A 17,274-nucleotide genomic window follows, 5' to 3' on the forward strand; every position below is an offset into this window, starting at 1 on the left:
AATTATTAGGAGACATCATACATTTGCTCGCACATGGCATCAACTGTGCTATTTAACATTAATCACAGTTAAAACATTTTAAAACGGCGTACACTAGAGCACTCACATCCCACTGATGAAGAATCACTGATTTAATCAATATAAACCAAACACGTACAATTTAACGACATTGTTAAGACTTTGCTTTATCCACGACCAGTTTTAATGGCACTCAAAAACAAACTAAGTTGCTTTTGTGTTGATAACTTTGCATTCATCACATGGAGACAATCAGTATTTCTACATCTACACTTAGCAAGAAAAACATTGACCCTAATCATAGAAAAGATTGAACAGTGAACAGCAATAGATAACTGGTTACACCTCTGAATAAACTTTACACAGATAGAAACAAGACTATCAAAATTGTCCCTATATACATCTTAATACTGATCACACGCACGTTTAACACAAAATTGAAGGTTTGACTTTTAAAGCATTAAAGTGCTCCTCCCTTGACCAGTTCAACATATGTACAACAACAAAGCCACATTTGAGACACATTTTGTGCACCATAATAATTTGTGCATGATGTCCTGAAACAAAACTGGAATGTTGCAGTTAAATATTCACAAAGAAGTGCCGTAAAGTTACTTAGAAGACACTCATCACGCATTAACATAGGAAGACCTTGCCCAGCAAGGTTTTGCATAAGAGGAAGGACATAAAGGCTACTGTTTTGTCTGGCGTCATGGTAAACAGGGGCGCCGTTCAGAATGACATAACTCTGATTTCACATCTGGTGTTCAGAGAAAATACTGTTGAAGCATGTGCACAATTGGTATCCAATGTTTTTACTAAGGGCCGATAATATTTACACAGTAGGACAACCAATTGTTGAATAAATGGTTGCAATGCCCAACTGGAGGTTCTGTTTAAGTTTCACAATTACACATCGATAACAATTCAATAAAGCAACACGGAGTAATGTCTATGGAATCGCATATTCACTCATCCTGTCGTAGCAGTCTTTGAAAAGGCTGTTGCTGAGAAAATTGGTAAAATACAGCAGGGACTTGTTTGTGGGATCAGTGAACATCTCTTTCCATGAACTCCTCCTTTATGGGGTGCTTGCTGCGTGCCACCTTGCAGTCGGGCATGTCGAAACCAAAGTCAGCCCACTCGTCAGTCCCCGCCACCATCCCCGAAGTCCCAACGACACCCGACCTGTTGGGTATGGTAATGGTGTGGCGGACGCGAAAGTGCACGGCCTCCATGACGCGTTGACGTTGCAGCTCTCCGCTGGCGGCCCCAATGGCGGCCATGGTGGAGGTGGCCATGTTGCTGCTGGAGCGGAGAAGTTGTTGGCCGTGGTAGTCGTGGTGGTGTGAGGAGGCAGGCAGCTGGAGCGAAGAGCCTTGTTTCATGTCCTGGAGTCCTCGCCAAATGGCAATGCGAGTCTGCTCTGGGATCTTCAGGGCGCCTAATTCCTGGAGAAACAGCAGGTAGCAAGCGGAAATGATTCAAAAACAAGTGTAAAATTCGTATGTCCAGTAGATGGTGAAACAAGTGTATAAGCCGCCGTGATCGAGACAAACATGACAATTTCATAATTCAAGAAGGAAAGAAATGAGAGTTACAGAATTGTTACCTCCATGGAGAGAGTCTGGAGATGATAGATAGTTTGGAGGCCTTGAGAGGTGAAGTATTCAATGAAGTTTTGGCAGCCAAGGCTGGTTAGAAAGCTGCATGGGGATACAAAAAAGTACAGTCCAGGTTAAATTGTTTAACATTGAGAAGACAAAACTAGTGATCACTTTGACAAATATGGCTGATGTGAAATCAAAAGCACACTTAAATATCAATGATTCATTAGGCCATTCTTGCTTTGGTGAAGATTCTTTATTATAAATACATAAAATATAAAAGTTTGGGCAACATACAGTGATGGGAAAATGTTACGCATGAAAAATTACAAAAGTGGTAGTAAAAATGAGTGCATTCATACATGATATCAGGAAAACAAAAATACGTGTCAAAAGAGCATTTACAACATTAAAAGGATGAAATGTTTTCTTGTGCAGTGTAAATACGAAAATGGTAGTACACAAAATGGCTTGCCAACTACACATGACACGATATTTGCAGCGTGGCTGTCCAGGTAGACTAAAACAAAGCTTCCCTTTTGATCATCTTTTCTGATTCTATCTCAAGAAAGGCTTGACCGTTTCTTTGAGAATGTCTTTTGGAAAGTTTTGCGTGTATAGGCATACACACTTACACTGTGCAGGGCCATTGTCGCTCAAACACAGCTATCAGCTTTACTGATTTAACCAACAGTCTTTTTTTCACAGCACAGGGCAATTTTCCAATGGGCCATTAATGACACCAGTAGCCATGCTGTACTACAATAAGTTTGCAGGACATAAAACCTTTGTCAAAATAACAATCATCACTTCTGCACAAACACTGATACGCAAAAGTGGCTGTCAGGAAGACACCAACGTCAAAGCAATCAAATTGTCGGACACGAGGAAAATTGAGAAGGAGTGTCATTGGAGGGTGAGGTACCTGACAAGGTTGGGGTCAGGGTTATACGGAGGGGGTGGGCTGCAATGTGAAGCAGACACTAAAGTCTGACTGCCGTGACCACCGTGACCACCGTTCATGTCACCGTTAGACTGCATGTGGTGGCTGTTGAGCATGTTGTGGCCTGTAAGACAAGTCAAGTCACAGCAATGTAATGAATGTTGCACATCATATGAACAAAAGCACTGAGATGTGCGTCTTAATCACAAATTGCTCAAGACCACTGGATAAGTTCTCATTAGAATCTTGATTACTTCTCAAAGCATTATTGACCATTTTCACTCACTCATATGAGCCATGGGGGTGTGGCTAGTGGGGTGGTGTTGTGGCTGTTGCCCTGCCATGTGGTTGGCTGGCTGGGATTTACTGAGACCTCCATGCGGGTGAAGCTTGTTCATATTTGACAATGGAGAAGAGGGTGGTGCTATGTGACTTCTGCAAAAAAAAAAAAAAATCACAGTTAGATCAAGAGAAATGTCAAACTAAGTCGTATCATTACAGTAAGTATGAGAGCAAGTATAACTTACGGTCTTTGTAGCAACTGTTGTTGTGTTTGTTGCCTGTAGGAGTCTATAAGTGGCTGAGGGACAAGCTCCACTAGCTCCAAACTGTCTTTAATCTTCATCAACAGCTCAAAGTTGTCCCGACCACGAACCTGCACACGCACCCCAATAGTATTTGCTATCAATTTTTTTTTAAATAGCTTTGTTGTTAAAGGTTTATACAAGCATCTGTCTGACAGTGTTTCTTAACCCTTATTTAGACTACTTTAGAAAATGTTACAGTACGCTACCAAACAAAAAGGTTCCAAAAAGTATATGTATTGGAATAATGCTGAGCATGTCTACGTTTAAATACAAATGGAAATTTGGCCCTGTTTAGGTGAGGACAAATGATTTTTTCTTTGTAGTCACTTTTATTCTCAGAAATGCTCTTATTTTTACTTTCAGATGTGTCCCTATTTTGAAATGTTTGGCAGTGTGACAACAATATAGCACATTTCTCCCAAGCGGATTCTGTATATATATAAAAAAAAAAAAAAAAAACACTTACAGGAATATAGTAAATCTCCTCATCCCCATGCCGCCGCTTCCTAATGTTTACATTTGGGCTGGAAATATTTGGTGGGCTCTGCTTGAAACCTGTCGACAACAGATGCATACAGTAGTTTTAATACATTTCTCAGTCCTGTTAGTTCAACCACCAACATTATGCATTATTATTATTGTTATTTATGACAATAACTTACTGCGCTTATTGGCATTGCCATTCACGTGGTCCTCATCTGCTTTGCGATCCCGACCAGGACACGCACATATACGGCCTTCAAATGATCTCCGACCTAATACTTGTCCACTAGAAAGTTATTGGAAGGATAGTGGTAATCGATCAGCTTGTAAAGATCAGCTCATTGTTCTGCAGCTGAGATTAGAAAAAGATGGACTTACTCTCTTGATTCCAAAGTAATAATAATAAGGATGGGTCTCCTGTTCATGCCGCCCACACAGCTGCTGTTGCACATGAAGTTGTACAAAATGGTGGTAAACTCTGTCCCCACCTGCAACACGCCATAATAAATCAAACTGTCCTGCACACCTTTTTATAGTGTTGGAAATCTATTTAGAGGAATGACAATTTTATATCACAGTCAAATTCCAATTTGACACTACTTGTGGTAAGCCAACCTTTAGAGGGCAGTGTTGTAGAGCTCTTCAATTTCAGGAAAGCTGCTTTTGGTTTGGTTATTTTCTAAGACAATCTCATTTGGATGCTTAATTTTGTACAGAAACAAAACTCCAATTAACCCCCAAATGTGGCTTATCCTGAGGCTTGTAGTGAGCTCCAACATATAAAGATGTGCTACATAATAAGCTGTACAAATAAAATAACATACAAAAACCTTAAATTAGCATCTTATGCTAATGTTTGTTAAAGAAGCACATACCTGTGGAGTCTCATAGGGAACAAAGACACTCTGTCGGCCCGTTACTGGATCATCCATGTACTGGCAGAGGTTATTCCCTTCCACTCGGATGAGATGGCTGGCTGGGGCTGCTTGACCTGAACAACCAGCCAATAAAACTTGAAAGGTCACAGTGATGAATTAATTCAGATTCTTGGATCTGAATTGCATCTGAAACAACTAACTGCACACACACTTGGGGAAAGTGAGTAAAGGCTGTTATTCAGATTGGGTGGACGTACCTTCATTGTACTCTCCGCCTAGCTCGTGGTTGGGGCAACGCTTGACTACTTCGGTCACATGCTCGGCCTTCTTGTAGACAGGCATCGCGCGGATAATGCTTCCATGGGGAGGAGAGGAGGACAGCTTGATCTGGATGGGACACGTCTTGGCAATCTGACAGTAGAGCTTCTTCAACAGAGGGGAGTACTAGGGGAGCAAAGAACATGCACACTGTGAGAGGCAAATAAGTGATCAGAACCCAGTCACGAGGTAGAGTGATAAACACACTGCTAAGTTATGACACCAGGGAGAAAAATACATTAATATACCTTCACCCAAGCTCAAATACTAGTTAAAAATTGGACCATTTTCATTGGACAGCACAGCTTATCAAGACGAGTGCATCACTTCAAAAGTGTTCACTAAGAGGTTTGTCTTTTACCCCAAATTTTACTAACAAGACTCCCAGTTGGGAAAGAGTGATTTCTTTCTTGGCAAATTATCATGTTTTCTGCAGTGACGCCTTTACTAAGCCTTTAGAAATGCACACACTGCACTCTCAGTTGCCCCCACTTCTTTTTTTCCACAACACACACACACACACACGCACGCACATGCAAGCACACACACACGCACGTGCGCGCGCACACACACACACACACGCACACACACACACACACACACACACGGTCATCAACACTGAAGGCAAAGAAAATGCCTGTGTACCACGTAACGGCCCCCCAGCCTGTCCTGACATGTTTCAACAACCCCACCTTCTCAAATGATGATGGTTATTATTACGTACTTTTAGCTAGGACAGGCTTCATAATGAGGATAAGCACTATATAAAATAGATGAATGGGCCAAATATTATAATACTATGAATCCTACGAAAATATTGTCAACTATATACTGTGGTCACAACAACAAGATTATAATTGAGCTTTCCTGTGTTTTTTTTCCCTAATTGATCCTGGATAAATTAACAAGCCAAATGAATACATCATGATGATAGAACATCTTTAAGTGCATGAAAAAGTTGTGCGTGTTTTTTTCTCAATCTTTCAGGATTCAGACGCTTTTGGAGATGTCTCGACTTGTCCACCGTCCTGCCTGGTGTTCACATACACCAACAACACATGAAATAGCCTGCATCAATGTTCAAAGTGAAGAGCTGCATTAATAAAAGCCACTTCCCGTTGAGACAAAAGAATGAGTGATAGATCAACTTCAGCTCAGAACAAAGACAGGATGTTGCTGACCAGAGAGAGAGTGAAAAGGAATTGACAGATTTATCATTTTCATTGAGAAAAGGCAATTTCTGCTGTTGCAAAAAATCATCTACAAATTGATGTCAAAATGCATATTTGGTGTTATGCCAACCATCTTTACAGTATTAGGTGTATGTCATCACACTGTGGTCCACAAAAGGCAGGTCCTGACAAGCTTCTGGGAAAAGGGTGATAATTGTTTGATCACCATCCATATACACAAGAAACAACTTGCCCGGTGGCAAATCACCTAATTCCACACATTTCTATTGTCATGTCGATAAGGGACATCAATACATTTCCGTATACAGACAAACATTTCATGAATAATTTTAAGATCTAAAATGAAGCTCGATAAACTGCTCAGTGTTGAGTTTTCTGTCAAACTATTAAACGGCTTTGTGGTCAAAAAGTTACAATTTGCAACTTTCAGATAAGGATAATTAGATGATTCATGTTTTATCCTCTGTATTAATGAAGAGACAAAATTAAAAAGTAAAATTTTCTTTAGATGTTCATGAGAGTATCAGCTACGATATTCGTATTGCAGATGATGCTTTGTGAGAATAAGGGAGATGCATTGCAGGGGCATGTCGGGACCTGCGTCCTAACGGAGAGGAACTAATAGCCGGGAAAAGCGACTTCTGACAGGCTGCCTTGCAATACATGCTGGAGCATATACCCCTTAACGCATCGCAACCAGTTCCCCCTATCGCCCCCCCACACACACGCACTCACATACGCACGCACATGCGTGCACAGACATACAGACACACACACACACACACACACACACACACTGTTCACACTTAAAAATCATTGCTTATGGTGGGGAATCTGGAAAATGGACAACCAAGAGAAGCGGACACACAAGGCCCTATTTTCAGAGAGAGATGCCCATGAACTCAGTGTGAAAACTGGCACATCTTTCCATTTTCTATTCCATGCCTTCGGCGCCCCTGACAGTTTCTAGACAAGGCTAGGGTTTAGACCAAGTGAAACCAGGTCAAAGTTGTGGCGGAGATGGTATAACACAATTCTGGATTCGATCCGGGAAAATGCAGATGGATTATAGGCTCTGCTGATGTGTGCTGGATGTCATCATATTTCTTTCAGAAATATGACAATAGTGTATGAACATCAAACCATCTGTACTATTGTGGAAATCACTCCATTGAATGCATATTCAATGCAAATGCAAATCCATTTTGTATTACACATACTGACGCGAAAGGCCCACTATGTACAAGCCAACATTACACCATCCGCAAGTGGAGAGCTTGCAGTTCCTTTATAAAACAGATTCTGTTATGCTTCCGCCATGTAGACCACATGCCTCACCTGCACTGAATTTAAAGGGAAAGAGGGGAGCTGCTACAAGCGGCTAAGATTGAAGTCAACTCTCTAACTGAGCCTGTCTACGAGAATACCAAAAGAAGGAAAACTACACAGTCAGACAGCACTTTGCGATAAATTTGTGCTGGGCACAATATAGGGCCCATAGTCTCCTAAATGCTGCATACCTTAAACATATTGCTTCGAGAATGAGTTTGTTACAAGTAGAGCACCTTAATAAAAAGCAACCGCAGTCCCAACTTTCCACCTCTCTGAGCAGTTTATCTGGGGTAAACAAAATGTAAAGCAGCCTCCCTTACAGTACATGTGGGGACGGGGTAAGATGATTCAAATAAGAATATAAATGTGAAAAGTTAATTCATTTACTGATTTATTCTGATGCCTCAACATCATTATCTTCCCTCATGCACACTGCTCACTCCTCAAAGTTTAAAATTCTCATCTTGTTTCAGACTTCTGTCCTCGCTGATGAAAAAAACCCAAATCATTCACACTGTACACTACAGTATATTTGGAAACTAAAATTGATAGATTCAGATAACTTTTTTTGCATGAGTAAAAAAAGGGAGAAGGAGTTCAGCTAGATTTAAAATATATAAAGGGTTTCTATTTGTTAGCAATAAGTTTGGTTTTTTTTTCTCTTGATGAAGATTACTGGAAGACCTCAAAGAATGAAGGAATTGTAGGACGGATTACAAAGCATCTTGTAAAACGGCTTCTCACCATTTTTTAAATGACGTTGCAGTGTTTTTACAGACAGAACACATCAATGTGGTTTGCACATTCAAATGTGAAAAGACACTCGCCTTGGGCAATAAAGTTTAAAGGAAATTTGAAAAGTGTTTTTTTAGGACAGGCTACAATGAAATTCATGGCGCTTAAGCTGACAGGCTTAAGTGGGTTAAGGCCAGAGGAAGAGAGAGACAGCAGAATAAAAGCAGGAGGTTAAAGGTCACACTCTTAGGTCGACAGAGGGATCTTCTTACATCACTGAGAGCTGCGTGAAGAAGCCCACCATGCATGGTTGCCTCCAGCAAACACAGTCATGGAGGAGCCCCTCAAACAGACACAAGCAGAGTGATGGAAGTGCAGTTTGTATCCCGTTTCTCTTTTTAAGAAGGTCTAATGTGTGACAGGCGGAGGTGACACCTTTCCGCAGAGTTCACGGGAGTATGGGGGAGTGTGTGTGCATGTGTGCGCGCGCGTGCATGTGTGTGTGAGCCAGGTAAGAAACTTTATGTAATTATGGTTAATTTAAGTTCGGGTGAATCTGAATACTTGTAAAGTATTGTGTGTTTGTTGTTTACTAATGACTAATTTTACATTTTCAAAATATTACTACTCGTGTAGTTTTTGGTGTGGAAACTCAAGGCCTGGGGCCAGATCCTGCCCACTAAATCATTTTTGGGAGCCCCACTGAAGCAAATAAAGAGTGCTGACTTCCTGTTTCTTGCAAAATGGATTTTTTCTTTTCATGTGGGCAAAAAATCTGTAACAAAATTACTTTTTACAAGTATTACAATCTTTCCCAGCTACTAACACACTTCCTAACTAAGACACAGTAAATTGGACAGGAGCATTTGGCTGGCACCGTTTTCCATAGTTTGTGAAGTTTATTTTGTTGTAAAAAAACTTGGAGGGGAAATTGCATATTCCAAACAATATGTCGATGCCATAAGTCATTACGACCCTTGACACCCTTGCATTTGAGCATCCATGTAACAAATAAAATAAAGCTTGCATTTGACTTTTTTAAACTTGCATATTCTTTTTAAATTTAGATAAATATCTGGAGTTATTATTATAGTTACCGTAAATTCCGGACTATAAGCCGCGACGTTTTTCCAAAATTTTGAACCCTGCGGCTTATAGTCAGGTGCGGCTTATATAAGGATTTTTTCGTGATTTTTGTGATGACTTGATCACTTTTATACACTGCGGTATCTTGAAGAAAAATACAACAACAAAAATACTATTTTGAAACACTACTATGGCTGCTGCTTATTCTGGCTGTGTTGCTTGTGACTATTATGAGCTTTAGTAGGAATGCACGCTAGGTGACCTGCGTCAAAGGGCTCTAAACCCTTTCTCTTACTCTGCCATGTGACTCAGAGATTACACAAAGCAGTGGCGCTGTTTGGACCATCTGCATTGTATTAAAACCCAATCAATCAGCATTTAAATTCAATTCTTCTGACATTTTGCTCACCAAAAAGAAGTTGTAATGAACGTGAACTTTTAATGCATTTTATTCAGAAGGTTAATTTGAGGCAGAGCACGAGCAAAGGCCATCCGGATGGAACTTTTGACTTTGACTTCCCTCTTGTTCAAGTTAAGGGGTCATCTTAATATGTGCATTCATTTTGCGGCAAAAAAAAAAAAATATATATATATATAGGCGTAGGAGAATTAGCCCCTGACGAGCCAAAGGAGAACGTTGCCACTGTACAGGATTCGGAAATCAACCTTCTCAAGTCCGGAGAACTCACGATGGCCGTCCCGCTCAGCATCGAGGATATTTCCCAGTTTGGCGACGGCTCGCGGGAGCTCTTCATCAAATCCAGCTGTTACAGCGTGGTGACCGTTGCGGTGGCTGACGCGGGGCCGAGCATCGGCTGGATGTTTTCTTCGGAACCAAAAAGCATTTCCTTTAGTATGGTTTACCGGGAAAATGCTGATGATCAATTGGATTCCACGGACGCGCTGCAATTCTCACAAAGAGACCATTCAGGGACAGCTAAAAGTGCGTCGGCCGGGAACCTACGCGCTCATCTTCGACAACTCCTTCTCACGATTTATCTCCAAGAAAGTCTTCTATCATCTGACCATGGAAAAGCCCATCATCTACGATGGAAGCGACTTCCCCTGAAGCTTTGCCAACACTAAGTATCACCATGGCAACCGAAGGGAGAGAAGAAGAGACAGACGAAGAAGAGATAATGCGCCGAAGAAGACGTGCTAGTTTGTGTTTTGATAGGCGTATAATTCACACGAAGAAGAGACAGAACGAGATCAAGACGGACATTACTGAAAGGGAGCTTTTATACACAAACCGTCATTATGGGGGACAAAAGAAATAAATATGATGCCGCTTTTAAGCTAAAGGCAGTCGATGTTGATGACATTGTCTTGCGTCACCCTTTTCTTTATTTCGTGGTCCCGTCTACTCTGGAGCTATACGTGTCGCTCGCTAGTTTAATGTAATTTAGCGCTTCGTGCATGAATAAAATTAGCATGAACAGACCCTCATCACACTCGAAGAAATGCATAAAAGCGACGACGAAAGAGAGACTGAGAAAGTGTGAGGCGAAGGATATCTAACGCTATTCCAATCGGACGCTGAGGAGGAAGACTTCGATGGTTTCAGTGCACAGGAGGAAGATAAAGACGATTAAGCTCTTTTTTTACTTTTACTGGTATGTTTTTTAACGAGCCCTGTTGGTGCTGTACTACCGTGTTGCTGCTGTGTTACCGCCGCGTCTCAGTGACTTTTACCGGGTATGTTTTTTTTAATCCAGCCCTATTAGTCTTGTGTTACTTCCGTGTTGCTGCGGTATTACTGCCGCGGCACGGGCAGTGTTTGGAAAGAAATGTTAAGGTATGTTATTAAAACTTTAAAAAAGCTTTCTGTGTCCAGTCCTTCTTTGTTAATAACTCGCGTTGGAAAGAAATGTTAAGGTATGTTATTAAAACTTTAAAAAAGCTTTCTGTGTCCAGTCTTTCTTTGTTAATAACTCGCGTGCACACTTCCGTGTTGCTGCGGTACTACTGCTGCGTCACAGGCAATGTTTAGAAAGACATGTTAAAGTATGTTATTAAAACTTTAAAAAGGCTTTCTGTGAACGGTCTTTCTTTGTAAAAAACGCGTGTGCACGTGCGGCTTATAGTCCGGTGCGGCTTATATAAGAAAAAAACTAAAATATCCCCCAATTTTAGCTGGTGCGGTTTATAATCCGGTGCGGCTTATAGTCCGGAATTTACGGTATTTATATTACTTTGTATGACAAATGGACTGGATTTAAGCAAACCAACACAAACACCAATGAAAGATCAAAAGATAGGTGCTGCTTGATTTAAAAAATAAAAAGATGCAATGATGATTGAATCATGTGATTCCTGCAATATCAAGTCCTGAAAAGCAATTTGTCACTTTAGAGTTGCCGTTGGATGGTCCATAACAATGTCTTGCAAAGGACAAGCCTGCACATGTGCTCGCTTGAGTGTTTGCATCCGTGTACGGGTGGGTGTCTGAGCGAACATGTGTTTGTGGGTGTATAGTGGCAAAGCAGAAGAGAAAAAGGAATGGATGAAGAAAGCACGCCGAGGCTTATCGAGAGTGCATGTACTCACTGTCCATGTGGCCGACTTGGCAGTGCTGGACTGTTGGAAGGAAACCTGGAAGGTGTGCAATCCCGGGTAGTCGGTGTTGGAGGGGATGGTCGGGGCGGGCGACAGGCCCTCGAAGGTGGAGTAGGGCGAGGGGGTGGGCACGGCCGAAGAGGCGTTCTCCGAGCTGTAGGGGCTGGCGGGCCTGGCCCTGCTCCCCAGACTCTCCATGCTGCTGCTGAGCAAGTTATACTGGGACTGGGTAAGAGAAGAGCAGAGGAAAGAATGAGGGAGGTGAAGAGGGAGGAGAGAGACAGAGGCAGGACACAGGTAGAGATGCTGGAGAGACAGCGGCTTGCAGTCACGCAGAGAGCTCGGGTTTCAGCGTGCTATATCGCTGTGTAGATTCTCAGTCATTCACAAAGGTTGAACTGTGGCAACTGGACTTCTTGTTTGTTGAAGCCATTGGCCAGATAGGAAGGTGTACACTTATCAAATATAACCACTCAAACACCCATACACAACATTAGTGCTCCCCCATAAGCTCAATCAGAGACATGACCTTTTCCGGTTCCTTCCCTCTAGTAGGCGCTAACGAACAATGCAAACTTGATGAACAATAGGCAATCCAATAGCTTCTTTCCATTTTGCAATTAACTTTTCAAACAGTTGATTCCTATTTGAGAGTAACAATTATCACATCTCTGCAGTGTGATCAGTTACTTCATGTCAAACTACGTGACAATTTTGCGTGTGTGTGTCAGTTGTGGTTGCAGTACAATCCACACAGTTACCACCTTGGGGCTGTATGGGTCAACTTGTAAAATATCAGTCTAATCTGTACTGTCTAATTACTTGCCACCCCACTCTCGTCCCCTTTGCAGTGTTTGGGGAGAAGTAAGAGTCATTGCTCTGAGGCGCGTCTCGTGTCACTTGTCAAAGTGCATGCACACGCACTATCAGGGCCCTTTTGAGGTGCTACACAAAGTCATACAGCTCTTCAAACTTATGCATGACCCATCTTTAATCATTGATCTTAAGTCAATCAAGCCTACCTTGTGTTCATTCAATCAATTTGTCTATCAAAAAAAGACTCACAGTGGCAGTAAGTTGCAAGAGAAGCAATAACTGCTGCTATTCAATTTCAATTCAAACATATTGCCAACTAATTTGAAATAGTAAAAACATACTTTCACATGTGAACTGCTGTCAACTTGTAGAAAAAACATTAAACTAGGAATATTTACCTTCTTTTTCACGTAGTACATCCTCTAAAGTTTTAGCCACATGTGTGAACACTTCAGTCCGGGACGTCCAAATACAGCAAAATGAGTGCAGGACAATTGCGTGTAGACAGAGTTCAAGAAAGGTGCGCATCAGTTACTCTCTGTCTCTGTCTCTCTCTGCGCTTTCTCTTTCTCTCGCTCTTGCAAACACACACAATACACACACGCACACACACTTATATGTAAAGGCAGGACAAAGGTGAGGATGAGTGTGTGTAGAGTGAGAGAGAGAAAGAGACAGAGACAAGGGAGAGGAGAGTGAGAAATAGGGATGGGAGCCTAAAAAAAAGGTACAGCATTCTAATTATGGCATGCCTGGACATAGACTGCAATGCTGGGACACATGTGGATGCATGCTACAAAACACTTGGCCTGAGCTAAGTAAACACTGTCTGGGCATGTGTATGTGAGTGAGTGAGTAAGAGAGAGAGAGAGCGAGAGACCAAGAGAACAAGAGAGAGAGATAATTTTGATATTGAAATTTGATATTATACATACTGCACACTCGCATATACGTATCATTACACCAATGAATGAGCACACTTTGAAATTTTGAAGGCCTTCCATCTAATAATCTAATCAAATAAATTAATTTCATATGGGGAAAAATGTCAATTAAAACAATCAGTGACATATGCAATAAATGTTTTTTAATTCAATGAGAATTAAAGATGGATTATTCATTCAAAAAGTAATAGACATTGTAGACATTGTAAGTGGGGGAAATTGTTTTAGTTTAGTTGATAATATTATGACAATTTGGTCAAAGTCCAAATCCAATATTCCATCAAACATGTGATGCTTTTTACAGACTGAAAAAGAGTGTTGTTTTTTCTTTGTTTGTTTTGAAGTAGACACAACAAAAACTGGAGACAGAGAAGCATATGGGGAATCTGTACAGTCCATTTTGTTCTCCTGCTGCGTTTTATCAGATGTAAGCAAAGAGACAGGTCAATGCTCCAGACTTAACGCAAACTTTATGATGAGAGGGTGTATGCACACGTGGATATGGGGATCTATTGACTCAGGACAAGAGGTGCAACATACAGTCACTAGTCACACAATTCAGGCAAAAACACTTAGGAGATCCAATGTCAAAAAGTTTCCAAAAGAAAGAAAAATACATGATGATTGTCAAACATAATGATTTGAATTTGAAAATGTTGTATTATTGAACTGCACCACATAAGAATCAATCCAATGTACTTAATTATGACATGAACTAATTTGCAACAAGGATGATGGAAGGATTGAAGTTTTACCAAAATTATAATATTTGTATGCAACATGGTGTGATAAAAGTATTTTCCCAAGTCTAACACCTGATTGTTCATGACCTTTCAAATCCACCTCTGTGGTCCGAGGCAATGAGGTAAGCCAAGGAAGTGTATGTGAGAAGACAGCAACATGCAACCATGCGCACATATCACACAAGCGTATGTGCACACAGGTGTGCTTGGTCTACACTCGATATGCAGCAAGTTGAAACAGAGCCACAACCTCTGACGCCATTGTGTGACCAAGTGCGTGTGCATGTTTGTGTGTGTGCACGCGCGCCTGTGTGTAACAACATGTAAAGTCGCCTATGGGCAGTCGTTTTGCTTGCTGCCACTCACAGATGATCCTTAAACGGCTAAAAACATTAAGAAATGGAGAATGGCCATCCACAGCAACACTCACCTGTCAAGATGAATGAAGCACAATAGACCAGAAATGTCCTGTTCCAGTCGTCAAAGGCTTCTGTTCTGCATGTTTTAGATGTCTCCCTGCTCCAAAACATTTGATTCAAATGATAGGGAATGTGTTGGAGGAGGGAGACATCTAAAACATGTAGAACAGCGGCTCTCAAGGACTGGGTTTGGACATACCTGCAACAGGCAGTAGATCGAAACATTCTCCCCTTGCTATTCTCTTGTCTTACTGCTATAGGGGACGTAGCATCCCCAACATATAGTATGACATAAAGAAAGTAACATCAGTGCCATCGTATGGATACAATCCAAGCCTTACTACAGTAATAGGAAAGAAGAATGTAAACAAGAGTTCAAATGAAGGATTGAGGACTTTTCTGCCCCCTGTTGGTAATATTAGGCAACAGTCAAAAATTAAAGCAGATTATTAAAGTATCATAAATATCAAGCATGGACATGGGAAAGAAGACCAGCATTTTTTTGCACGTCAGATTCACATGTCCATTTTGCAAATGTATACACCGCTTATCGTCACAAGGTTTGGGGGAGAGCTGGACCCTATCCCAGCTGACTTTGGGTGAGAGACAGCGTATGTGCTGGACTGGTTGCCAGCTAATCACGGGGCATATAGACAAGCAACAATTCACACTCATATTCACGCTGATGGAAAACTGTAGATCTTCCCTCAATATAACAAGCATGTTTTTGGAATGTGGTAGACAATAGATTATACACAGAGAAACTCCAACTAAGCACAAAAAAAACATGTTACCTTCCCACAGGAAAACTGAATCCTGAACCACCAACACCAGAACTGTGAAGCCGATGTGGTAACCATTTCCCTACCATTCCGCCCCATTGTGTTGTTATCTACAGTATATATATTAAAATAAAACTGGCCAATCCAGAAACCCATGCTTGTGTACAAAAATACACAAGTGTTAGAAGTTAGAAATATCTTCTCTTATACATATACACAAAAGAATTATGTCCACTACAAATTTAATGGAAACAAAAACTTATTCCCACTTACCTGCACACACAGCATTTTGGCAATCCGGAAGAATTAAAAAGCATCCCCATAAAAATTTACATAGTGCCAGAATCAGATAAATGTCAATTTAATAGGAGCAGACATTCTGCAAGAACCATTTATGGCCAAGACCTTGATGGAGGATGCATAACATTGCCTCCTATCTCTCACCTGAATGGGCCTCCACAACAAGCCTTGCAACAACAAACACTAGCCCCTCCCACTTTTTAATCTCTCATGAGTATTCATTAACTGGCCAGGCAGGCCCAGACTTGCCTACTAAAAGACTCAATCAAACCAATACATGTGAACTTACATATCGAAAGCAAGATACCATGTGTTAATGTCAATATCAATCAATAATATTTGTTTTGCATTGAAATTGTCAATTGAGGTGCATCCATCAACGTCATGGCCTCTGTTAAACTGCAAATTCTGACTCACTAGGTCAATGTTTGTGAGACTGGATTTAACACATCAGTCTACAGATGGCTCTGCAGTGATTCGGCAAGGGTATCCCTGGCTCAGTTTTAATTAGCCCAGCCCAGCCCAACACACACACACACACACACACACACACACACACACACACACACACACACACACACACACACACACGCGCGCACACACGCACACACAGACACACGCACACACTCCTCAGTCTCTCAGAAATCTCAGTGGGGACACAAAGAAGAGGGAAAAGGCAGCACTAGAGAGGGAAATCATCTTTGGATGGAACACTGGAGGGAAAAGTGAAAGAGTCCATAAAAAGCTGGTGTGGCGTGGTGTGGTGTGGCAGCGATGGTGGGTGTGGACTGAGGGATGTATGGTCACAATAAAAAAAAAAAAAACTGAGTGCAATTCTGCAACTGGTTCCTACCATGACATTGTCATTCATCTCCCTCATGTGGTAGACATCCATGGAAACCTCAGCAGTACTGCTACGGTTCCCTGAAGTACTCGTAGAAGGTACGGGACGCTCACCACCTTGGCTGCCTGGTGGGAGCTCATAATAGGTACTGTCAGGCTCCCTGTAGGCACAATAGACTAAAAATGAAATTGAACTGATGTATGTATGAGAAGAATAATTGTCAAAGAGAAACTGATTACCGATCGCCGATTTAGTCAAATATATAAATCTTGAAATATGATGAGGGACCAATAGATGGTGGATAATCACTTGACCATAAACATTGAGAAATAATTGCTGAGCACAGCACTGTAATGCAGATTAGTTCAACGCTACTGGAAGAAATCAATTGTATTGCAACACAGAAAAAAATAAAATTATGAAGTAGATTGTGCATGTAGAAAATATTTAAATAATATCTTGCCAAAAACCTCCATCAAAACTTAGTCTTTGTATTTTCATAAAGACAGTCTTTTTGGTTTTCATCACAAAATGCGGTTAAACGTGAATAGGGCCAATTCGGTCAAGCTTGTTCCTCCAACCTTTGCTATTGCAGACTTTGTAGTGAACGCATATTGGCCGCATATTTAAAATATTCTCAAAAACATTACCATCCATGATGGGGTGCTGAGCTCAAACTTATCTCAA

The 17,274-nt window shown here is 41.2% G+C and overlaps 1 protein-coding gene across 2 annotated transcripts; it reads right to left on the reverse strand.

Annotated features, from left to right (window-relative positions):
• Positions 1 to 116: 116 nt before the first annotated feature.
• Positions 117 to 16,617, reverse strand: tp73 (tumor protein p73). Of its 2 annotated transcripts, none has more exons than XM_037242422.1 (12): positions 16,597 to 16,617; positions 11,731 to 11,964; positions 4,774 to 4,960; positions 4,514 to 4,629; positions 4,017 to 4,126; positions 3,818 to 3,924; positions 3,622 to 3,710; positions 3,096 to 3,223; positions 2,855 to 3,003; positions 2,551 to 2,692; positions 1,631 to 1,724; positions 117 to 1,469 (listed from the first exon to the last, which is right to left on the reverse strand). In XM_037242422.1, the coding sequence occupies exons 1-12, from the start codon at positions 16,612 to 16,614 to the stop codon at positions 1,068 to 1,070; spliced, it is 1,776 nt and encodes a 591-aa protein (XP_037098317.1). In that variant the 5' UTR covers positions 16,615 to 16,617; the 3' UTR covers positions 117 to 1,067. The 2 variants fall into 2 exon arrangements, with proteins under 2 accessions (XP_037098317.1, XP_037098325.1); XM_037242430.1 differs by lacking the exon at positions 16,597 to 16,617 and adding an exon at positions 12,954 to 13,233.
• Positions 16,618 to 17,274: the final 657 nt, after the last annotated feature.

Source organism: Syngnathus acus, chromosome 2 (assembly GCF_901709675.1).
Source record: "Syngnathus acus chromosome 2, fSynAcu1.2, whole genome shotgun sequence".
NCBI classification, from domain to species: domain Eukaryota; kingdom Metazoa; phylum Chordata; class Actinopteri; order Syngnathiformes; family Syngnathidae; genus Syngnathus; species Syngnathus acus.

Excerpts from the sequence above, each read along its gene's own strand:
- tp73 (XM_037242430.1), bottom strand. The coding sequence starts at position 12,974 with ATGTACTACGTGAAAAAGAAG. Across the intron at positions 11,965-12,953 it reads TGTACTACGTGAAAAAGAAG|TCCCAGTATAACTTGCTCAG; the intron begins GTAAATATTCCT and ends TCTCTTACCCAG. Across the intron at positions 4,961-11,730 it reads CCAAGTCGGCCACATGGACA|TACTCCCCTCTGTTGAAGAA; the intron begins GTGAGTACATGC and ends TTGCTCCCCTAG.